The sequence below is a fragment of the Mirounga leonina genome, unplaced genomic scaffold (genome assembly GCF_011800145.1).
Source record: "Mirounga leonina isolate KUSES-001 unplaced genomic scaffold, KU_Mleo_1.0 Mir_165, whole genome shotgun sequence".
NCBI classification, from domain to species: domain Eukaryota; kingdom Metazoa; phylum Chordata; class Mammalia; order Carnivora; family Phocidae; genus Mirounga; species Mirounga leonina.
This window is the reverse complement of record NW_023270415.1, coordinates 41,928,726-41,954,642: the sequence shown is the minus strand read 5'-3', so window position 1 is coordinate 41,954,642 and position 25,917 is coordinate 41,928,726. Positions and strand designations below refer to the sequence as shown.

At 40.3% G+C, this 25,917-nt stretch overlaps 1 protein-coding gene across 2 annotated transcripts; it reads right to left on the bottom strand.

Moving 5' to 3' along the window:
* Positions 1-431: 431 nt before the first annotated feature.
* On the bottom strand, positions 432-25,905 carry NDUFAF6 (NADH:ubiquinone oxidoreductase complex assembly factor 6). 2 transcript variants are annotated; one of them, XM_035011556.1, is made up of 9 exons: positions 25,694-25,905; positions 19,279-19,378; positions 17,646-17,768; positions 13,477-13,533; positions 8,791-8,893; positions 7,631-7,764; positions 7,106-7,207; positions 3,050-3,106; positions 432-575 (listed from the first exon to the last, which is right to left on the bottom strand). In XM_035011556.1, exons 1-9 carry the CDS (start codon positions 25,888-25,890, stop codon positions 447-449), a joined length of 1,002 nt encoding a protein of 333 aa, XP_034867447.1. In that variant the 5' UTR covers positions 25,891-25,905; the 3' UTR covers positions 432-446. The 2 variants fall into 2 exon arrangements, with proteins under 2 accessions (XP_034867447.1, XP_034867448.1); XM_035011557.1 differs by lacking the exon at positions 25,694-25,905 and having other exon boundaries at positions 19,275-19,377.
* Between the last annotated feature and the right edge of the window lie 12 nt (positions 25,906-25,917).

Here is a 25,917-nt window from a genome sequence, read left to right as displayed (position 1 = left end):
GGCACTTCCTAGCTGGACCGGCCCCTCGAGTTGTGGCTGCTCCATGAGCACGCGGGGGTCACCTGAGCTCCCCACCTGGTCTCCAAGGGCGGGGGGGAAGGGAGGAGACGGTCCCTCTCCCTGCCCCCTGGTGGCTGAAGCTCGGCCTGCAGGCTCCGTGGAGCTGAAACCACAGTCCCTTGGGGGCTCCGACCTGACAGAGAGCACAGCACGCTGGGTCCGGGCTGCCGGAGACCCCGGGAGTGCCTGTGGCTCACTCTGAGCAGCGTTGTGGCGCCCTCGCCCCCCAGCAATGTCTCATCGATTCTGTGAGCCACGCACACCCAGCCTAAAAATCCGCTTTCTCCTCAAGTAAATAGTCAGCTCCTGTTTTCTGTGAACAAGAACCCTAACCAGTATACTCTTGTAAAACTAATAAAAGTAAAGAGCAGTGCCATAAAATTATTTTAATAACCTTTTCTCCATGACTGAATATACAATGATAATGGAAGTAACGTATTCTTCCGCTGTAAAGATGGGTGGAATATGTCAAAATCCACCTGTTGAATTTTCTTTAAGTAGTCCTCCAGAGCAACCTGGAAAAGGAGAATAATGGTCATGAGGTCACAGAATGATTAAGGTTTTTAGAGAAACTAAAGAAAAATTCTAAGTATTAAGGCTATTTTAGTTTCCCTGAGATGGTCTTCTATGTACTAAGAATTTAAATGAGAATTTTAAAAGGGAGAAAGAAAATAAAGACATCTAAGAAGTTTCTTTTAGACCAGTAAAACAGTATCAAAGAGCTAGTACTAGAAATTTCAAGTCAATTCTGATCATAACTTTTAGAACGTAAATTTATTACAATCTGTTTTACACAAAATGTGTAAAAAATTAGAGAAATTATTGTTTGTCAGGTATTATTACTATATTCTGTAGAAAACAGAAGAGGTGTTTCCATCAAGGACACTGAACACCACCACCACCTCCCCCTGTACAAATGCATTGTGCCCTGAGGACGAGCTTAAGTTGTTTGTTAAAAAAAAAATTATTTTGTGGAAAAGTTTAATGGGTCTCCATGTTCTTGTTAGAAAACAATTTGCAACCTGGGAGAACAACCACAGGTCCCTATAAATGTCACCCCACGCTTCCCCCATCACACAAAACTTGATTAAGCTTTCGTGGGGATTGGGGAGTAGGATGGAAAGCAGTGGCAATGGACCGTGCTCTTTATTTTATGGTTTTCAGTTATTTTTATTAATTTGTACATTTTAAGTTTATTGCAATAACTTGATTAAACAGAGAAGCCACTTAGTTTTGCACTGCACAATGCTGAGGCACCTCTTGCCTTCTCAGTCCACGTGCACAGCACCCCCTAGTGTCTGCAGGACAAGCTGTGTGATCCCGCAGAGGCCCTGCTCTGGATTCGCTAGAATATCCGATGAGCCAAAAGACAACAAAAGGGATTGTATTTTCTCCCAGATTCTTTTCCTACATACACACACAGACAGACAAATGTACGTACAAATTTAGCATCGACATTTTAAACCCTAAACTTAGCGATGTGTACAACAGGAGATACGTGCACAGCTGCTGTGTGTTGTATTAGCCAAAAACCTGCCAACAATCCAGGTCTTTGACAAAAAAAAAAAAAAAGCACTAGTCACACAATGAAATGTACTGCAGTGAAATGTGTGACCTAGAAGACATACAGGTATGATCCATTTTTATAAAGCTCAAAACCAAAACTAAACAATATGTTGTTTAGGAATATATAAAACGGGGAAGAGCCCTTGTGGAATAAAAGCAACAGAATAATAAATTCAGGGGTGCCTGGGTGGCTCAGTCGTTAAGTGTCTGCCTTGGGCTCAGGTTATGGTCCCAGGGTCCTGGGATCAAGCCCCACATCGGGCTCCCTGCTCCGCGGGAAGCCTGCTTCTCCCTTTCCCACTCCCCCTGCTTGTGTTCTCTCTCTCGCTGTGTCTCTCTCTGTCAAATAAATAAATAAAATCTTTAAAAAAAAGAATAATAAATTCAAAATTCAGAGAGCTATTTGGGGGAGGCAAGCAGAGGCAGGGGGATGAGATGGGGGAAAGCACACAAGTGTGGTTTGATGGTGACATTCTCGCTCCTGGATTGAGTGGTGAGCTCATGGGTGTTCGTGACATTATGCTTTAACACGTGCACACAAATATAGATAGACCATATTCATTTGTAGATATCAAATATTAAAACTTTTAGAAGAGAATGAGAAAGAAAAAAACTTTGAAGATATTTTAATATACTTTCACACACTCTCTCTTTTTTTTGGAAAAAAGAGCTCATGTTATTCATAACGTTCTGTAACATTAAGTTATAAATAGTTAATATTTTGTGATCAACTTTCCATCTTTAAGGATTCTATGTTCATTTTAATAGTTTATAGTATCTACTTATAAGGAATAGTTCATGAAATTAAGGTGCCAGCACATGATAGAATATTATATAGCCATTAAATACTGTATTTATAAATATTTTTAATGATGTCGCTAGATGGCTTGATAAGTAGAACAATGACATATAAAGTGTGATTTCAACTATACACAAAAATTCATTGAAAATAAAAAAGAGAACAGAATAAGCAGTGGTTATGTCTGGGTCCCGGCATTATAGGTGATTGTTCTCTCCTTCTCATTTTTTTTTTTTATATCGTCCAAATCTCTGTTCTGAGGATGTAGTTTTTACAACTAGGAGAAAATTCCATTAAAATACAGAAGAAACGTGACCTCTGAATCAGAGCTCAGCTGGACATTCACAAATAAGGATTTGATCCAAAGGAAAGTCTGGCTAATGGTGTGTGTGTACACACACCCATACAGACCTATGCAGTCTGGTGACTCCACTCACCTGCCCCAGAAACACAGGCACGGCTGTGACCAAAAGCAGAACGTAATGAACAAAACCCACCAGAAGGGAGGGAAGCAAAAACAAAGTCCCACACTAAAGAACTGCACTGGGAACCTTACAAAATAGAAAAAGAGATCACACACGTCTGTTTCATTAATTCAACAGCCTTCTCTGTTAATCTACTTACCGTCTGAAGAAAAGCAGGAAATGCTCTCACAGGAACACTTTTCTGGAAGGACCTAGCCTACAAAGGAAGACAAAAGGAAACTGGTTTCAAATGTAAATATTTCTGGAAATAAACACTCTGCCTCTAAAAATGATCACAAAGCAACACTACAAGTTTAACAGCACAGCTAGGGCCTCTCTCAAAGGCAAGAAAATAGCTCTCTTGCCAATTAAAATTAATTTCTTAAGCCTAAAGGACTCAGGAAAAAGTACTTTAATAAGAATCCCATTCTTTCTTGCAGACTGGCTTTGGCCTTTTCCAGCTGCCTTACAACATCTTACAACTCTGGCCCTGTAGCTCTGTAGCGAGGGGGGAAGGAAGAAATACTTGCACTCACAAGGCCCGGCACCGCCCTAGCTTAGATGGTGGGCATGTCCTGGTTACGTGAACTTAAGAGCCTCCTAACTGATCTCCTGCCTTCATTCTCAACCTTTTGTTCAGTTCACTCAGGCAGCCAAATGAACGTTCTTAGTCACTATTTTATTTTTACTTTAACTTAACTCTCTGAGATACGCCAAGTCTTATGTCTTCATTTTGGAGTTCCAGGGCCTCCACATCTTGGCTCCAACTTCACCTGTTCCACCTAAGTCACTACTACCCTGGACTGTGAAGCCCTGATGCACTCACGCTGATGCCCATCATCCTGCACTCACCACGCCCGCTCTTGTCTGCAGGTCTTCGTTTTCAGCAATCAGACATTGCCTCTACTTCCTGACACCTTTACAGCCTGCACTCTGGTTTTACCCTCAGCTGTCTACTAAAATTGCTCTTTTCAAGATCATCCAGGATTTACTTAATCACCATACCCTTCTTTTCAACCTCTCTACAGCATGCAAAACTTTAATATTCCCCTTTCTTAGAATTTTCTCCTCCCTTGGTTTCCAAGAGACTGATTCTTAGTGCACCTACTTCTTTGATCACTAATAAATGGCCCTTCTTCCTAATAAATGGCCCTTATTCCTTTGACCTGAGAGGCAGAGGTGGGCCTCGGGTTCTGCCCTCAGTCCTCATGTCTAGATGTACATTCTCCTTGATACCATCCACACTTAGAGCTTTAACCACAGGCTTTCTATGTGGATGACTCCTAAATCTCTATCTCCAGTTCTGACCTTCCTTCAAAGTCACAATCCAGCCATCTTCAATAGCCTGTCTCCCTTAGTGTTCTCGAATCCCCTTAAATTCAGTGATGTCCAACAGCTGGTCCACAGGCTACTGATCAGCACCAGCACCCCACTGCTTCTTTTCACTGTAGTCTCTGAATGGAACCACCACTACCTAAACTTGAACTCTGCAGCCTTCCCCCTCCCTGATCCTGCCACAACCCAATCTGTCATCGAGTCTAGTTGATTCCACCTCTGTTGTGTGTGTGTGTAAATCTATATACACATCTACCGTCTCTACGTCAGATCCTCTTTCTCTCTGTCCTAAATAAGCCTCCTAACTGATCTCCCATTCCCCAGATTTGTCTCAAACACTGCTGGCCAGGTTCTCCCATGTACAACACGACTGTCCCTGCTCTACTTGATGGTGACAATGAGGAAACATGTCACTTATGATATGCCAGGCACAGTTATGAAGTCTTTATGCATGCTAACCCATTTATCCAAATCACAGCCCTTTGAGTTAGGTACTAATATAACCCTCTTTCCCAGAGGAGGAAACTGAGGCACAGAGGTTAAGATCACATGATTAGTAAACTGCAGAGCTAGGACTGAAAGTGAGGTTCTGGCTCCAGAGTCTGCACTCTCATCTCCCATGCTCCAGTGCCTCTCAAAAGCCTCCCAAACTCCATACTCTTTCTTCAGTCCTTCAATACTCTTCTCCAAACCTGTTTTCCAGGGCCCTAGTTCACATAACCTACAAACTAGTAGTTTTCACATGTGGCTGTTTAAAATCATTTGGAGGGGCGCCTGGGTGGCTCAGTTGGTTAAGCGACTGCCTTCGGCTCAGGTCATGATCCTGGAGTCCCGGGATCGAGTCCCGCATCGGGCTACCTGCTCAGCAGGGAGTCTGCTTCTCCCTCTCCCGCTCCCCCCTCTTGTGCTCTCTCTCTCTCTCAAATAAATAAATAAAATCTTTAAAAAAAATTAAAAAATAAAAAAATAAATAAAATCATTTGGAAATTTTAATTCCTGGCCCCATCCCAGATTGACTGTATCTCCAGGGGGTGAGGCCTAGGAATCTGTATTTTTCAGGTGCCTTAAGTGTCCATCAACTGGCGACTATTCAGGTTCCAAGGTTCCAACACAGGGCTAATTTAATGATTCTGTTGTGTTCTCAGATCTTACCTAAAACTCTGCTAGTTTTAAGTAATTTTTCATCTAAAGTTCCATGTATTTTATCTACACCGTGCTTCAGGAAATTAAAAAAAAGATTAAGATAGACTCTTCGCCTTCAAAAAGCTTACAATCTGATTACCTATTTAATATTTCACAAGTATTTACTGAGTGCCTATAATGTACCAGGCACTTTAGATGCTGAAGAAATACAGCATAGAACCAAAGTCACTTACATTCTATGAGGTGGGGACGCATTAAACAAACTTTTAGTATGTCAGGTAGTGAAAAGTCCTAAGCCAGGTAAAGGGACTGAGGGTGATGGAAAGGGAGGCTGTTATTTTATTTTATTTTTTTATTTTTTAAAAATATTTTTATTTATTTATTTGACAGAGAGAGACACAGTGAGAGAGGGAACACAAGCAAGGGGCGTGGGAAGCAGGCTTCCCACCGAACAGGGAGCCCGATGTGGGGCTCGATCCCAGGACCCTGGGATCATGACCTGAGCCAAAGGCAGATGCTTAATGAGTGAGCCACCCAGGTGCCCCGGGAGGATGTTATTTTAGATACGGTGGCCAGGAAAGATCTTTCTGATAAGGTGATATTTAATACTGACTATGGGGTTGGGGTGAAGGAGTTGGGGGGTGGAGAGCATCTTCCAGGCAGATAAACAGCAAGTACAAAGGCCCTGAGATTTGCAGGTAAATGATAAGTCTTTAGGATCCACTGAAGCTCAAAAAAAAAAGGGAGGCAGGATTCACAAGAAGAACCAGGAAGAAACAGCATCATGAGAATCAAGGAATAGTTCCAGGAGAATCGGGAAGGAATAGCATTATTGGAATAAAGGACATAGTTTCAAGAAAGGGGGGGTTGCGTGCGCCTGGCTGGCTCAGTCAGTGGAGCACGTGACTCCTGATCTCAGGGTTGTGAGTTCAAGCCCCACATTGGGTGTAGAGATGACTTAAAAATCTTAAAAAAAAAAGAAAGTGGGGTGGGGGAGTCAACAGAAGACAAGTTACAGTTTGAGAAAACATGAAGAACTAACTCAGGAATCACCGAAAGTGGTATGCAGGAGAAATCAGGAACCAGTTTAGGTCAGGGAATCAAGGGAAAAAGATTTTAGAAAGTTTCAAGGAGGAAAAAATGTCTGTGGTGTCAAAAGCGGAAAGAGTTAATGTGAATGAGAGTTTTAGGTGCCATTAAACGTGGCAATAAGGAGATTATTTAGTTGTGCTAATCAGAGTAGGCGGGAGGGAAGCGAAATGAGAGCATGATGAACAGTGCCAGGGTGATGCTGGCCTTGAAGGAATGATGAATATGGACCACTTATTCACAAAAGTTTAACTGGGAGGGGGAAATGAGCCACAGAAGGGTCCACAGGCTGCCCAGAAAAGGGGCGAATTATCAGGCCAGCTGCAGACGCTGAGACCATGAGCCCCCGGGAAAGGAGCCATCGGCCCTGGCAAGGCAGAGAAACAGCCTGTCCCCTGCGAGCAAGAGCTGGTGGGGGCACAGAGCAGGCAGGGGCTCAGTGAGGAAGCTGAGGAAGGATGTGTTCATCCGCTGAGAAGGAGAAAGCGGGACCATAAAAAACTGGAGAGAGTTCACAATAGTCCCTGAGATAAACCTACTGGGATTTCAAGGAGAAGCGGAATGAAGGCTGGGGACCATAACCACACTCTAGCAATGGCCACGTCTAGAATGGCCGTCTCCCAAATGGTCCGGCAGAGAGGCTACTTACGTGCTTCAGGTGCAAGTGTGCCTGGCCAGCAATGTCATATATCACATCTCTCACGTTTTTATCCTGGCTCTTCCGTACAAAATCCTCTTGTGAAACCCCATGCTGTGTGGGAAAATACGTATCACGTTAGGAATCTAAAGGCACACTTTAACTTAGTTCAAGAAAAACAGGTGATAGAATAGTATGTACAGTATAATGCCTGTTCTGCTTTGAACATATCCGTAGATGCACGTGTGTGTATGCACACACACGCACACACACACACCTAGAAGAATATGCAACAAGATGTTAATTAACCACCGCTGCAGGTAGAACAAAATTATACAAGCAAGAAAACAAACACATGTATCCCTCAGAGTCCAAAGTGCCTGACTGATAAAATTCTGACTTGCTAGCCGGAGCCAAAAGGCAATCAGCATTCATTTCAAAGCAGTTATTTGAATAGATGAAGCAAAGAACCAAGAGACCTCGGCCCTCCCTGAGTTCCTGAGGTAAATCATGAGAGGAAACAAGTAACAGTCTTACCAGCATACAAATATCCATGGGAAGGAACACCCTTCTTCTGCTTCCATGATAGGGCGTTGCTCTCAAGCAAGTCACAATGCCCTGGGCTTTTCCAATGTGACTTGCGGCATGATCTGCATGAAGATTCTTTACACCTATGATTTCAGAAATTAAGCAACAGGGCTGCTCTTTACTCCTTATATGCACAACAACTCAGTAGAAGCAGCTTGGAGAAACCACCTACGCATGGAAAAGCAGGTGCTGATCCTATGTTTTATATCTGAAAAACAGGACTTCCTTGAGCAAAACTGGGCATGAGAACAAGCTGACTGTTTACCAATGAACAGGTTTCCGAACCTCAACTTTTAAATAAAAGAGTCTTCCTCGGACTACAGCACACTGAGAACACATTTGGAATTTTAATCAGCTGTCTTGGAAAACCATCACAAGTCTTCCATTTCTTCTCCTCCATGCAATTTCCATATGACCTCATTTTAAATATACGCCTCACAAACATTCTGCTCTTTGCTCCCTCCTTTCATTGTGTTGGCAAACATGTCACCGGGTGTACAGGCAAAAGAGGCCTGGGAATCTCAATAGGGACTTGTGTTATTCCTTTAGGGTGACATAAAGATATATGACCTTCTTCAAAAGAGAGGCTATTGTCTTTGGTCCAAATAATTTCCTCATTACAATAAGACTTCACCAACTTAAAGTCAGGTGAGGAAAAGTATCATCTAAATTTATTTATTTTTAAGAGGAAAGAAAAAGAAAAATCTCATAAAAACTTTGAGAAATGCAGTGTTATATTTTCTACTCTTTTTTTTTTCTTTTTAATGTAGGGAAGTATTATTGACAGGAAGAGTCAGGCCCCAGGCCTTCCAAATTGTAGGAGACACTTAAAAAAGAAAAATCATCTGCAATTACCAGAGTATTAATCACAGTATTCCCATGAGGCAGCTAAAGTACTTTTATGAGAGCCTGAGTATTGTGATTAGTCTGTACTCCAAAGAAAGCTATATATTCCCCTTCTTGTTTAAAAACAAAAAAAAAAAAACTTCCTTTATTGGTGGTACAAAGAAAAACTTCAGTGTTAAACTAATCAGACTGTCAAATTATGAGTCAAGTCTGAAGGGTATTTTCTTTGAAAAAGAGAATTATAAAACAGAAAAAAGACTTACCCAGTATTTCTAGTGTTAAGTAAAGAAGAGAGCTCTGTGTGTTTTCAGCGTAATTTTCCAGTTCCTGGATATTACGATATGCTCTGTCATCCAAATTTTTTTCCTATAGTCAAACAAAATGCAAATAAAGTTTGATGAATTGTCAATATTTTATAAAGAAAAGGCACCATTGTTTTGGCCCTAAAGAACTAATAAAGAATAAAAAAATTAGTATATATTGTTTAGTACACAATAAGTTTAAAATTAAAATATTAAAGTCCTACACATTCAATACTTACAAATCACCCCTCAAAATAATACCTTGGGAATAATGTCAGCGTACAAATCACACAGACATGGGGTTAGTTTTAATTTTTCATTCCTTCGAAAGCCCAAGGAATCATGAGAAACAGAACTGAGTTCTCACTTAAGCACCTTAGACATTATCTTCTTAATCCTAAAAACCTCTTCCCAAAAGATAAGGAATTAATGCTTTTTCCACGTGGCAGATGAAGAAACTGAGTCACAGATACATTAAGTAATATGCCCGAGGTCACACAGCTAATAAGTGGTAGGGACAGGATTCAAACCCATATATTTTAACTGTTAAGTCCATGTTCTTAATAAAGAAAAGGTGCCTAGAAGAGGAAAGGAGAACATAACCAGCCCCCACCCCCAAAGAAACCATGTTCAATAAAGTGACAGGGATGATTATGTTACCTGATCACACTATATTCCAGAAACAGAAAAATGTACATCTCAGAGCAAGAACATCTAGCTACTTTTATAATAATACATTTACAAAGACTCTATTGCTAAGGAAACATACCCTTTCCTTTTTTTTTAATCAGAAGAAAATGGAACCAGCAATGATCCCAGGGAAAAAAATTATGTCTGATCTTTTACATTTTTAAAAAACTTGAGACTTAATTCACATACCATAAAATACATCCTTTTCAAATGTACAATTCAGTGGTAACGTATATTCACCAAGTTGTACAACCATCACCACGATCTAACCCCGAGATGTCTTTCCCGCCTCAAAAAGAAACCCTGTACCCATGAAGCAGTTACTTCCCATCTCCCCCTTCCCTCATCCCCCAGCAAACCACTCATCTACTTTCTGTCTCCATGGATTTGTTTGTTCTGGACATTTTATAAAAATGCACTGATACATGGGGCACCTGGGTGGCTCAGTTGGTTAAGCGTCTGCCTTCAGCTCAGGTCATGATCTCATGGTCCTGGGATCGAGCCCCACATTGGGCTCCCTGCTCTTCGGGGACTCTGCTTCTCCCTCTGCCCCTCCCCCCTGCTTGTGCGCTCTCTCTCTCTCAAATAAATAAAATCTTAAAAAAAAAATGCAGGGATACGATATGTAGTTTTTTGTATCTGGCTTCTTTCGGTTAGCAGGTTTTCAAGGTTCATCTGTATTGGAGCATGTATCAGTACCTGATTTTTTTTTTTTTTTTTGGTGAAAAAACTTAGATTTAGCCAGCTGGACTCAGTTTAGATGATTCCAATTTTGTTGGCAACATCCAAAGCATCACAGTCAGGAGCCAGTCGAACATATGCCTTCTTCTCTCCATCAGGCCCGATCAAGGTGTTGACCTTGGCCATGTCAATGTAGAGCTTCTTCACAGCCTGTTTGATCTGGTGCTTGTTGGCCTGGACATCCACAATGAACAGAAGTGTGTTGTTGTCTTCTATTTTCTTCATGGCTGACTCAGTAGTCAGGGGGAACTTGACGATGGCATAGTGATCAAGCTTGTTTCTCCCGGGGGCGCTCTTTCGAGGATATCTGGGCTGCCTTTGCAGACACAGTGTCTTGGGTCGTCGGAATGTAGGTGACATGCGGATCTTTTTTGTGACTGTGGACGCCTTTCAGCACCACTTTCTTGGCCTTCAAAGCCTTTGCTTTGGCTTCGGCTTTGGGAGGGGCAGGGGCTTCCTTCTTAGCCTGCAGCACCATCTTCGTAAAAGGGATTTCCAAGGCCAGTACCTGATTCTTTTTAACTGAAGAAATTATTAATAATATTGCATGTATGGATATACATTATGTTTTTATTTACTCATCAATAGACTCTGAGTTGTTCTCACTTTTGGACTGTTATGAATAACGCTGCTATGAACGTCTGTGTGCAAGTTTTGTGTGGACACATGTTTTCATTTCTCTTGCATATAAATATAGGAGTGAATTGCTGGGTCAATGGTACCTCTATGTCTAACTTTCTGAAGAACTGCCAAACGGTTTTTCCAAAGTGGCTGCACCATTTCCTATTCCCATCAGCAATGTATGAAGGTCTCTAATTTCTCTGTATCCTCACCAACACTCGTTATTGTTCATTTCTTTTATTACAGCCATCCTAATGAGTGTAAAGAAGTCATTTATTCTGGTTTTGATTTGCATTTCCCTAATGAAAGTCATTTGTAGATCTTCCTTGCAGAAATGTTTACTCAAATCCTTTGCCCAATTTTAAATTGATTATTTGTCTTTTTATTGTTGAGTTATAAGAGTTGTTTACATATTCGAGATACTTGTTCCTTATCAAATACATAACTTGCAAATATTTTCTCCCATTCCATGGGCTTCCTTTCACTTTCTTGAAATTTTTAATTTTGCTGAAGTCCAATTACCTGTTTTTTCCTTTTATTGCTTAGGCTTTTAGTATCATATCTAAGAAATCACTGCCTAACCTGCAATCCCAAAGATTTATGCCAATGTTTTTTCCTAAGTGTTTTACAGTTTTAACTCTTACATTTAGGTGTTTGACCTATTTGGAATTAGTTTCTGTATATGGTGTTAAATAGGCATCCAAATTCATTCCTTTGCATGTGGATATCCAGTTGTCCTGGCATTATTTGTTGAAAAGGCTATTCTTTCCCCATTGGATTATCTTCACACCCCTGTCAAAAAAATCAATTAACTATAAATATATGGGTTTATTTCTGGACTCTCAATTCTCTGCCATTGATCTATATGTCTATGCCATGCCAATATGCCATAGTCTGATTATTGTAACTTTGGAGCTAACTTTCTTCTTTTTCAAGATTGCTTTAGTGATTCTGGGTCTCTTGCATTTCCATATGGATTTCAGGATCAGCTAGTCAATTTATGCAAAAAGGCAGCTGGAATTTTTATAGGGATTACATCGAATTTAAAGATCAACATGGGAGACTGACCCCAGTCTTTTACTCTTAAATATCCCTCCCTACAAATACCAAATGTTATTTTCCATTAAACCAAAAAGTTATCTCTGTCTTTACCTCATAATAACAGAAACACCTTTGGTGCTTGGGTGTCTCAATCAGTTAGGCCTCTCTTTGTTTTGGCTCAGGTCATGATCTCATGATCTCAGGGTCATGAGATTGAGCCCTCCCCCCGCCCCCAACAAGCTCCACACTCAGTGGGGAGTCTGCTTGAGATTCTCTCCCTCTTCCTCTGCACCGCACCCCACCCCACATGTGCACATGCACTGTCTCTCTAAAATAAATAAATTGTAAAAAAACAAAACAGAAAACACGTGAAAAATAGATCTTTTTAGTGCCAATTAACTCCGTAGGCCAACTGAGCAATTTTTTTTAAAATGCTGAATCATTATCTCCCATTTTGGCTTGTATTATAATTACTATAGCCTATGGTTATTAATGGGTTATAGCCAAATAAACTAAACTTAACATTTTCATGACAACAGTATGTGATAAATATCAGGCTGATGAGAACACTGAGCCAACACTGTGTCAGAAAGATTATATAAGTTAGCCCAGGACAGAGAGCAATTTGCATGCTTGGTTGGACCTAGAACTCAGTTCTTAGAATGTAGTATAGTACTCCATTCACTAGAACCATCAGACTTTCCTTACTGCCTCTACTATCTGGATAGAGATCCAAATACTAGGTGTACATAAAAGTATGTGCATGACTGGGGTGCCTGGGCGGCTCCGTCGTTAAGCATCTGCCTTCAGCTCAGGTCATGATCCCAGGGTCCTGGGATCGAGCCCCGCATCGGGTTCCTGCTTGGCGGGAAGCCTGCTTCTCCCTCTCCTACTCCTCCTGCTTGTGTTCCCTCTCTCGCTGTGTTTCTGTCAGGTAAATAAATAAAATCTTAAAAAAAAAAAAAAAGTATGTGCACGACTACTCAAGTTTTGATGATATTAAGGAATTATCTGTCATTTTTTAAGGTATGATCATTTATTGTGGGTATGTTTTCTAAAAGCCTTTTTTAAATCTTTTCAAGATACATATACATTTGCAGATTGACTAATATAATATCTGGGGTTGGCTTTAAAATAATCCTGTAGGGTTTAATGAGACGAGTTGGTAGAATATAGATAAAACAAAAGTAGACATGTGTTCATAGCTAAAGCTGGGTTACAGATAAAGTATATTACACTATTCTTTCTACTTTTGTGTAAGTCCGAAAATTTCCATTAAAAAAAAACACCAAAACCCACAAAACAGTAGCAGGTAGGTGTGTACATATACGCCTCTGCCTGGGTGCTTGTGTTTGCCTGTCTGACTCAAGACACAGGGCCAGGGGGCTGAGGTGGGCGGCATGCAGTGAGGGAGAAGGGACAGAATGGCACAGTCCTCTAAAAGTTTCCTTCTTCCAAAATAGAATACACATATTAAGACAGTTCCTCCCTGAGGAATTAGCTTACAGATTAAAAAGGAAGAAAACACTTAAGACTTGAGCAATTTCAACTTACTCTTTCATCAATGATTTTCATAAGCCATCTTTTGGTCAGATTATGTCTTTTGACAGCCTAAAAAAACAAGAGTGTTGTAAATTTTTAGAAAGTACTAGAAATGACTTAAGCAGACCTGAATAAAATAAACAAACCAAATACAAAACTAGGTAAGGAAACATTTGTAATAACTCATCACCAGATAAACAGCCATGTTAAAGAAATATCAGGGGAAAAGAAAATGTCCCTAGCAAACATTTCAAAACATTTCCAAGTACAGATGATACATCCAAAACATTTCCACTAGACTTTTTTTCTTATGCTACATGATGCGTCTTGACTTCTATGCTTCTTTATCCCACATAAACTTTTTTCCATAGGATAAAAATTCTACTTAGTGAAAATAACCACTTCTCCAAACATGAAAAGAATAACTAAAGGTCTAAAGAAAATAATCCACAGGGCACAGTGTTATCTTAGCAAACAAAGACACTCAGTAGGAAAAAGCACATCTAGTGCTCAGATCATGGTCAGCAGTCCCATTTCTCTCAAAGGAAACGAGACTCTGGAGAAATGGGTGATTCCAGAGCTGGGGCAGGGGAGATTCAAGGTGATCCTAGAATATTTTACTGTGCCAGAAAATAGAAAGTGCCCCCAAAAGTGATGGGGGTGCACGTTACAAGGACACAGGAGCCAGTTTGAAAGGGCTCCCACTATCCAAATCTGGGCCAGTTTGAACACCAAAATAATTAAATATAGTAATGAATTATAAACTACTGGAAAAGATAGGAATTCATGAGTTCATAGCAATAATTAATAAACAAATAAATAAACACAGGAGATTGAGAGCCCTTCCTCATGGTAGAATGCCAAGTGCCAACCAGTAATATTGACGGAGTGCTAGAGTCTGGAAATTATCATTTTGCAATCATCAAAGGTAAAGAGTGAATCAGACAAGAACCATCAATGAATGCTAAGTTTAGGAAGAAACTGATGAGGAGGAAGATACATGCATAGTCTTAAAGTCAATTACTTTGTAAGAGGAATTATAATTATAGACTGGGAAAACCAGGCAACACCTTGACCAGGTAATGAAAATTAACAATGCCAATAAAGGACAGATGGACAAAGTGTGCCTCCAGACATGACACCCTGAGAACATGTTACCTTTACAGTATTCTGGCCAAACACACATAAACCGAATTAGTCATGAGAAAACATCAAACAATACCAAAATGAGAAATACTTTAGAACACCAGGGGGGAAGGGGCTATATACTCTTCAAAAATGTCAATGTCTTAGAAGACAAAGAGAAGCTATGGAAATGTTCCCGATTAAGCAGGTGAAAGAGACATGACAACGAATACCTGACCCTAGACTGGATCCAATACTAGAGGGGGAAAAATACTATCATAGACATTACCAGAGAAACTGACAAACATGGAACATAAATGGAAAATTAGACAGAAGTATTATATCAAAGTTAAATTTACAAAAGTCAGTAACTGTTCTGGTTACAGAAGAGCATATCCCTATTCTTAGGAAATACTCATTTAAAGTATTTAGGGATAAAGGGCCATGATGTATATAACTTCCACTCAAGTGATTCAGATGAAAATTATGAGTGTGTAAATGCACATGTTGCATGCACACACACAGAGCACACATGCACATGTAAGTGAGCACTGCACAAATCATTAACAAATAGGATAAAATGTTAACAGGTGAATCTGGATATAGCTTATAGAAGTGTTCTTTGTACTATTTTAAATTTTGCAACCTTTCTGAAAGTTTGAACTTATTTCCAAGTAAGTTTTAAAAACATTGTTTCCTTATCAAGTCAACAATGAGGTATGTTTTCATAATAAATAAATATGGTAGTGAAACAAAATCTTAGGACTATCCTATACTCCACCTAAGACTCTAAGATGTCATGATACTAAAAGTTAGCATGCTCATCAACACACATCTATGTGACAAAGGGTGGAAGCAGGGAGCACAGAGCCCATTTTGCTCAGCAGGAACCTAACAGAAGCTCCAAGTGCTGCATGGCCTTGGCTGCAAAGTGCTCTCAGCCCTGCCATTATTACATGGTAGAACTCCCCACAGGTCTCTCCCCAGTCCCAGGAATCAGCCTGGGATTCCTCAGTCATACAGAATCCTCATATTGCTTTATTTTGTACATGTCTAAGTGGAGTGAGGCATATTTGATCTTTGCAACCACCATCAAGCACCATTCCTGGTACATAAAGTACTCAAGAAATATTTAACCACTGAAAGTCAGATTCCTGTTTAGTCAAGGCTGAACCCATACTGGCTGCTGTTCCTTGACCGCAAAATATAATTCTTCCGTCTGATTCTGGGGGAAATCAGAGATCAAGGTAAAAAACAAGTACTTAATAAGAAGCTGAAAATCTGCTGAATAAAGTATCAACAATTTTGGAAACAGATGCCAAATAGAATAATAACCTTGGCTATAAACATAAATTCAAACTGCAACTAACATTAATACACGGAGAAATGAAGAAGCCCATATGAAATATATATGTAATTATAGATACGCAACTATTTTGTACCCTAAAAGCACCAATGAATCACTGTGGCAGAAAAGTGCTCTCTAAAGAACCAATGGAAGGTTTTACTGCACAGTGGCCCAAGAAGCATACGCTCCAGCAGAATGGGGAGGAGAGAACATGCAGTGGGGACAACTGCTCTGCACACTACCTGCTTCTTTCAAATATTCATATTAACTTCAACACTGGTCATATCAGAAAGCTGCCCAACAGCAATCATCCAAATTTAAGCAGCTATTAAAACTGGACAAATTGGCACATGTGTAAGCACTCTACAATTCAGATTCGTCTTCTGAGTTTTTTTTAAAGAGAGGCCAAGAACAAGATAAATTTGTGTTGAAGGAATCTCTGGTCTTCCATGATGTTTCCTGACAAACGCCAGGACCTTCGATGCAAGTCTTAGCATAAACCCCCACTGCACTGATGTTTGTGTATAAACTCATTGTGTTTCTAGGCTTTAGAGAAACTTTTCTTTAAACGGAGTCACCAAGGTTGAGGTTCTTAAAGTGAGATGAACAGAGGTAAACAACTAATCTAATACTCATAGCTTCCCATCCACTTTTTCTTCTCAGTCCCCAGTTGTGGGGGGCCTGGCTTTCCATCCTTACTGGGGCTCTGTGAAGTCAATCAGGGGCCCAGGAACAGGGTCTGCCTCTGCTGGTGGGCAGACCTGAGAAGAGGTGCAGGTCAGGTCTGTTCAGTGGCTCCGTCACAGAACCTGTCTTCTTTTTTTTTAAGATTTTATTTTATTTATTTGACAGAGAGAGAGAGAGAGAGAGAGAGAGAGCTAGAGAGGGAACACAAGCAGGGGGAGAGAGAGGGAGAAGCAGGCTTCCTGCCGAGCAGGGAGCCTGATGCGGGGCTCGATCCCAGGACACTGGGATCATGACCTGAGCCGAAGGCAGACGCTTAACGACTGAGCCACCCAGGCGCCCCCAGACCTGTCTTTTGGCACTCATGACACTACAGTGGGGACACAGATCATTGACAAAAGACACCTAATTCCCTTCCTTCAGTCATGGTGTAGCACATTTCCAAACTCTGCAGAGCTGTGCATGAAACTATTCGCTAGATCCATCTAGCTACCCAAAGAATTCTCTAGCCCATAGGTTTCCATTTTCTAATGCTTCAGATTCATCAGTGAATATGCAACTCTATCAAACTCAACAAGACAGTTTTATATTTGTGTCTGGACAATGGTGAGGGCAAGTCTCCCTTCACCAAAGATCAGTATGTGTTTTTCTACAGCCCACAGTATGGATCGGAGCACTGGAATAAGGAGGTGCTGGGCAGACAGAACAGACAATTAACCTGCCACGGCTTCAAAATCTGTGGGGCTTAATTTCTACAGCAAATATGTGGAAAATAAATACATAACTTATAACACAAAGAGACCAAATTCCTTTTTTTTTCTTTAATAAAGAAATTCACTAAAGATCTGTGCAAATTATTAGCAGATGATTTTAAATTCTTTGTCAAAACTAACAGAGCTCTGAACATTACATGATCCTAAGATTATTTTCAGGATAAATTCCCCACCGCCACTAGCCAAACTGTATGCACCAAAAGGTATGCTCAAATAACACTTAAAAATTAAAAGTAGCATTTTGTTTTTACCTTCCATAGCTCGAGGGCCACAGGCTGCTGGGGTGGGTTGTCACAGTATATGTCGTCCACTGTTTTTTTCCAAAACTCCATTCTCATCAGTCCAATTGTTTTCTCAGAGACGGAGTCCTTAACCTGTAAACGCGTTCAAAAACCTTAATAAATGCACTCTTCACAGTCTCAAAATCAGTATCTGTGACTGCATAATCACATAATTCAGCCAAAAATGAAGTTTAGTTCTTTACATTTAATTTTTCCTTGAAGCTATATATCAATTAAATTGTTGTCATTAAGAGTTTCCTAAGTAACCTGCAAATTACTTCCAATATCTTCAAGGTTTGCATTCCAAAATAAGAGATTTCTTCTAGAAATAAATTGCAAGAAAAAAACAGGGGCAGGGGGACATTTAGATTAAAAGAAATTTGATAGAGGAACCAGTTGCAGTATGTGGAGTTTATCTGAATCCTGATTTGAAGAGAGACAACTGGGAAAAATCTGAACACTGAATGTTTAATGATATTAAGGAGTTATTAAATTTTTAATGTATGACAATGGTATTATAGTTATTTTTTTAATGAGTTATCTTTTAGAGATACATACTGAAATATTTACAGATGAAAAAATTTATCTGAGATGGAGGTTAGGATGGGGTAGGTGGGGATAGAGAAGAAAAATCAAGATTGGCCACAAATTAGTAACTGGTGGAGCTGGGTGATGGGTTTATGGGAATTTATTATAATACACTCTCTAATTCTATATATGTTCAAAGTTTTCCATAATAAAATTTTTTAAAAAAATAAGTGGAAGAGAAGAAAAACAATCTTCATTGGATTAGTGATGGTAAAATTATGTCAAGTGTGGAGATAAACCTAGGAAATAGAACCAGGGGCTTTCTAGAGGAAGCAGGGAAGGAAGTAACATGTATTAAATGTCCAAGAGTATGAGGCCCTTTACTAGGTTCTGTCCCAGCGATTATCTGATCGCAGTCCTCACCACAAACCCACAGGGTCATTACCAATATACCTATTTACAAATAGAGAAACTATGGCTCAAAAAAGTAGTAGTTTATCTCATGCTCTGCATGCTCACAGCTCTTATAATGGAACCAGAAGGGTAGGCAAAAGATTATGGGTGAAGGGAGCATCTGACTACAAAGAGGCACATGAGGGAATTTTAGGGGATTGATGGAGTTTTTCTTTTTTCATGACTATGGTGGTGAATGCATTACTCTATGCATGTAGGAAACCTACAGAACTGTATACCACAAAAAGTGAATTTTACTGTATGTACATTTAAATAAACTCATTCCTTTACTAAGTAATTTTTTTCTCTTTTTTTTTTAGAGAGCACACATGCAAGCAGGGAAGGGGTGGAGGGGGAGGGAGAGAGAATCTTAAGCGGACTCCACACTCAGCGAGGAGCCCTACCAGGCTCGATCCCACAACCCTGATATCATGACAAACATTAAGTTTGTTAGCTAGTTTATTTTGGGGATTGAATTGGTTAAGTCTAAATAGCAGGGCAAAGAAATCACCAGCAGAGACCTTATGCACATCTAAGTTATAACTATTTCTTTATTGTTCAGCATTAAACACATTTTATCACCATTTTTGCAAATAATTTTTTAAGGTATTTTAATACCAGCCTGAGCCAGTTCCACATTGAAGGCCCTCAGTGCAAAAGCAGAGCTTCTGGATTCTGCGGGGAGCAGCAGAGAACATAAATAGCCTTCATAATCTCGTTTCCTATAACAAACAGGCAAAAAAAGACAGTCACTTTTCACTTTCTAAACTGTACACACACACAAAAATGCTGACTAGAATTAACTGGAAAAAAAAAACCAAGGCTTCAATTCAAAATAGGCCTGAAATTTCTTATATTTTATACTTGTTTCCTTAAAATTACAAAAATGTATCTGCCCCCAATCCCAGACCAGTTAAAAAGAATAATCTCTATTAATTTATTTGGATTTATATAGTACTTATAATTTTTATTGTTTCAGAATCACTTTGGTTTTAGTAAGAATTCAAATGACCTACTGAGGTAGAAATCAAGAAAGCAATACCAGCAAGTACTGGTATGAACTCACAGTTTTTAATACATAGACAAAGACACAGATAAGACATAAAAACAGAAAATAATATGGAGCGTGTGGGTGTGTGTGCCTGGGCATACACTTATGTTTCCTAGCAGCATCTGCTGAGAGAGCCTAGAAGCAATGGTATCCCCCAAGCCCCCAGTATCCGTGAACACACCTAACACCTAGATCTTTGGTTCCTAAGTACCATTCTCCACTGGAAGAAACTAGGGCTCACTGGAGGAGGAACTAAGTCAGGGCTGGGGCAGGGAAAATACAAGATAAGCCAGAAACATCTTCCTGGACAGAAAGTAATGAAATATTCAGAGTGGAGGGACTTGTCAAAATGACAAAGAAACTGGCCTGACAAAGTTCTCACTGACTAAGTCTGGGACAATCTGAGCATCAAAAAAAATAATGATAGGGGCGCGTGGGTGGCTCAGTTGTTAAGCGTCTGCCTTCAGCTCAGGTCATGGTCCCAGGGTCCTGGGATCGAGCCCCACATCGGGCTCAGCTTCTCCCTCTCCCACTCCCCCTGCTTGTGTTCCCTCTCTCACTGTGTCTCCATCAAATAAATAAAATCTTTAAAAAAAAATGATAGTAACAGATTGTAACAGAATGCTGTAAGCCCACACCAATATAAAAGAATGGATGAATAGGAAGAGAAGGAAACTTGACAGAAGTACAATGCCAACTGATAAATCTAGAAGACATGCTGAAAAAAATTTTAAATAATCATTGGATAACTATCAAAGTAACAATTCAGTCAAAAATCATCAATTAATATCTTAAAATGTTAAATGGGTGAAAGTTTGATAAAAACAGAATGTTGACATACCTGTGAAGAATATCCTCACAAAATACATGTTACTAATTAACCTTCTTATTAACTAAATGTACAGGGGAGAAACCCAAAAGATACCTTTTCAACAAAGTAATAAAAGGTTCACACCACAGAAATAGGATAATCAACATCATGTGCTTCCTGAAACGATACTGAGAAAAACACAGCATCGCTTCTGTAATATTCCTGCCAAAAATGTATAAATCACAAGGAAACATTAAACCCAACTGAGGAAAATTCTACATAGTAACTGGCCTGTTCTCTTCAAAAACTGTCAAGCTCATGAAAGATAAGGAAAGACTGAGAAATTGTTCAAGGCTGGAGAAGACTAAAGAGATTTGACAAATGTAGCATATGATCCTGGATGCATGAAAATCATAATCGAATAATCAGCAAAATTTGAATGGAGTCTGTGGATTCAATGGTAATACTGGATTGACTTTAATATCCTGATTTTGATGGTTGTACTATAGTTACATGGAAGAGGGCCCTTGTGTGTATTAAAAAATACACACCAAGGGACACCTGGGTGGTTCAATCGGTTGAGTGACCAACTTTTGCTTTTGGCTCAGGTCATGATCTTGGGGTTGTGGGATCAAGCCTGACGTCAGGCTCTGCACTTGGCAGGAAGTCAGCTTGAGATTCTCTCTCTCCCTCTCCCCCACTCACACGTGCACTCTCTCTCTCACTTGCTCGCTCTAAATAAATAAATAAATCTTAAAAAAAATACACACCAACATATTAAGGGGAGGGAATGGGGCATCATGTCTACATCTTATTCTCAAATGGCTCAGAATGTTAACAATGAGGGAATTTGGATGAAAAGTATATTGGAGCTCTGTGTATTATCTGTAATTTCTATCAATTTGAAATTACTTCAAAATAAAAAGTTTAAAACTATATAATCCTTATTATATACATCATAGGATGACTGCCTGTCGACAAGGCTACTTTCACTATAATACATTGGAACTTAAATATAACATTATTTCCTATAAAACAGTAATCTAAATAAAGGGGGTCCAACCTCCTTCCATGGAGTTTAGCTACTGAAATTCAGATTACTCCCACATTTCAACTGGTTCACCTTTTTTTTTCAGTTTAATTTAATTTTGTTTTTTGAGAGAGAGAAAGAATGTGAGCAGGAGGGAGGGGCAGAGGGAGAGAGAGAGAATCCCAAGCAGGCTCCATGCTCAGTGCAGAGCCCGACTTGGGACTTAATCTCACCACCCTGAGATCACCACCTGAGCCGAATTCAAGAGTTGGACGCTCAACTGACTAAACCACCCAGGCACCCCTCAACTGGTTACATTTTGTTGTCTGCCTAACAGAGAACTTAAACCTCTTCTAGTCGCACCCTTCACAATTTCCTCCAACTTCCACATAAACAAAAGGAAGCAATAATGACAAGTAACCCTGCTATCACAAAATAGCTCTACTAAAAAAATCTCACCATAAGTGGTTGCAGCTACAAAATGGACAGTGTGGGCAAAACAGCTCTATAATTTCTACTTTTAAATACATATAGATGTATTTTAAATTTTAATATAAAAGTCTCTGAATTTCAAAACTGTTTAAAACACTAGGATGTTAATATGAAACAGTGAGAAAATAGTGACTCGGAATCAAGACTACAATCTTAGTTTCCATTCAAGTAGTTGACAGAAATGATACCTGACACATCTATTTCCTAATTTGCAAAATGAGGCTTGATACCCTGTTTCATATCTCCTAAAAATAATCAATATGTGACGTACTTCAGGTTTCTTACAGGGAAATACACTAGTATGGTAACCACCTTTGGGAAGTAAGATACTCTACAGAGAAGGGTTTCCCTGTAAAGTTTTTTTTTTTTTTTAATTTTAATTTAAAATTTTTAAAATTTTGGCTGGAAATTTTTCTAAACAATATTACCAACCTCTTTACACTAAGTAAAATATACTGAATATTGGGCGCCTGGGTGGCTCAGTTGGTTGGGCGACTGCCTTCGGCTCAGGTCATGATCCTGGAGTCCCGGGATCGAGTCCCGCATCAGGCTCCCTGCTCGGCGGGGAGTCTGCTTCTCCCTCTGACCCTCCTCCCTCTCATGTTCTGTGTCTCTCATTCTCTTTCTCTCAAATAAATAAATAAAATCTTTAAAAATATATATATACTGAATATTTAACCATTTCTTCATCACTCAGGATCATTATTATAAATACCGATTATTGGTAGACAAGGGTATCTTAAGTAGCCAAACAAGGTCCAGTTATTGGAGAACTGTTCCAGATCGTGAGAAATTCCATACTATGATGGTTTTATACAGCAACAGGGCCAAAAACCTTTCATTCATTCATTCACTGTAACATTTATCCAGTGCCCACTATGCACCAGCAGTGTGCTAGACACTAAGGTACAGATTTCAGTCTGGTAGAGAGAAGCAGATATATGAAAAATAAGCACATCTGGTGCTAGGATTGCTGTGCTAGTTCTAGTTCCACGGGCTGTGCCATCAAGGCACAAAAAAGGGGTTCCCCAGTGTGGCTGTGGGAGAATGGAGAACGGGTACACTTTCAGACATCACCATTAGCACCTCTTGCCTCCTTATAGCGCTAATCCCAAGGCCTGAGGCAGCCTTGGGGTTCCTCAAAACCATACCCCCAAGAAACCTATGTAAATTAGGTTTGAGATAGTCCCAGGAACCTAGCCTCCCAGCAGAGCTCTGCCTGGCTAACCTGAACTTCTGGCCTGGTATCTTTTTCAGTATTTGGAGGCCTTACATAAGATACATGTCCAAAACAACCCTGCCCAGATCATTTCAGAGGCCAAATCCTGCAAAGATTAATGGACAATCAGAAGCTAGAAATTGTAATCTTTCTAAATTCTTCCTAAAATCTTTCTAGGGGCACCTGGGTAGCTCAGTTGGTTAAGCTACTGCCTTCGACTCAGGTCATGATCCTGGAGTCCCGGGATGGAGTCCTGCATCGGGCTCCCTGCTCAGCGAGGAGCCTGCTTCTCCCTCTGACCCTCCCCCCTCTCATGTGCTCTCTCTCTTCTCTCTCTCTCTCATTCTCTGTCTCTCAAATAAATAAATACATAAAATCTTTAAAAAAATAAAATCTTTCTAAACAAAAACAAATTTTGGTTTTTATTTAAAAACTACTACAGCAAACAATGAATCATGGAACACTACATCAAAAACTAATGATGTAATGTATGGTGATTAACATAATAATAAAAAATAATAAAAATTAAAAAAAATTAAAACTACTACTGTGCATGTGTTATATGCCAGCATTTTTATATACATCGTTGCATTTAATCCTCATAATCAGGCTATAAAGTAGGAGTAGAAATTTACAAATGAGGAAATAGCTGAATCTTACTGTGAGTAACTTTTCCAAGCGATGGACCTAGGATTAATAAACTCAGATCAGGTCTGCCTGCAAAATCCAGGCTTTTTAATAAATCCCTAGAGTCAAAAGCGTCCATTCCACTCAAATACCTATATGGACAAATTAAATATCTGCCCATTTGTAAATATATATTTGAGAAAACTGTCATGTGATACCCTAGAACAGTATGATCATTTTATATACACACTATATATGTAGTATATATATACACACTATATATGTAGAAATATGTACTACATATATGTAGTAATATATGTAATAATGTAGTATATATACTACATATATATAGTAATATATACATGTAATACAATGATCATACTATTACTTACATATAATAATACATAAGAAATTAGGAAGAGTGAGGGTGCCTGGGTGGCTCAGTCAGTTAAGCGTCCGCCTTCAGCTCAGGTCATGATTCTGGAGTCCTGGGATCGAGTCCCGCATCGGGCTCCCTGCTCGGTGGGGAGTCTGCTTCTCCCTCTGACCCTCCCCCGTCTCATGCTCTCTCTATCTCATTCTCTCTCTCAAATAAATTAAAAAAATATATATATATATATATAAAATCTTAAAAAGAAAAAAAAAGAAGGAAGAGTGATTATTCACCTCTGGATAGGGAAGGTAGGCCACTACAGGTGTCAAAAATTGCACTAGACAAGTGGATATGGGTGGTAAACATTTTGGTAACTTGTGTCTTTTTATCATCAAAAAATGGTAACTTTAAAATATATAAAAATGAATATAACTTTTTAGCAGTTTTGGCTTTTACAAGCTCTTATTGCTCTGATTTCCATGATTATCTTGTTTCAGTTATAAGTAATCAACAAATAGAGTGGGGCAGGAGCATTATTTTTAAAAGTGATTAAAAGCAAAATTCTGAAATGCTTGGGAATTCTGTTTTGTTACGCTACACTGTGCTACAATGAAATTCAAAAAAAAATGGATTTATTAGCCCAATCAAATCCTAGGTAGCTTAATGATCCTCGCACTTCTTAGAAGTTAAGACCAGGTACTTTGAGCATTTCACCACTGTTATAAATCAAAGGCAGCAGAAGGGCAGCAGGGCCTGAGCCCCTGGTCTTTGCAGCCAGGCCCAATTCCAAGGCTGGAGCCTGCCCAGATCCACTGGTCACCTGGTGACCTGATTCATCTAACTCGACTGCACACACGATTAACAGCGACTGCCATGTGCCAAGCCTTTCTGGTGTTACCAGGGTGAGCAAAATTGTCATCAGGCCTTGACTTTATGAGACTATTCTACTGATCTCAGGTAAATTCCCTAATCTCTCGAAACCTTCGTATCCTCATCCATTACATATGATGATAATGGCTTATACTGTACTCACTGTGCCCTTGCTCTGTGCCAGGCATTGTTCTAAACGCTTTAATCCTCACAACCCTACCTGGTAGGTCTTCATTTGTGCGTCACAATCTGTAACGAAGAGTAAGTAAATTACTTGTCCTTTGCATAGTTAGTGCCTGACACAGTAAGAACTCACTTAGCTAAAAATTACTAGTCGTCTGTCAAACTTTTAAAAGGTGTGCATGCAGTACGTTTAACTAGGTAAAACTTAAGTTTCGGTCAAGGTGACAGACAAAGGAGTTTTGCCACAATTCTGCGACCGGCGTGAAAGTTCCCGCGGCCTCACTCCCCGCCAGCCGGAGCGCAGCAAGGCAATGGTCCGCTCGCCCCCGCCGGCCCCGAGTCGCGCCGCGCCCTCCCGGCCCCCTCGGGCCGCTCGCTCACCGCAGCAGCTCCATGCAGTAGCGGTCGGCGCCCGAGGCGCCCGATCCGCTGGCCGCGGCCACGCTCCGCCCGGACCCTGCGGGCCCCGCGAGCCGCCGCGCGCGCGCCCCCCGGCCCCGGGGCGGCCGGCGGCGGCACAGGCCGGCAACGCCGCGCCTCAGCGGACCGCAGGCGGAGCCCAGCACGGACGCCGCCATGACACCGACGCCGCGTGCCCTCCGACC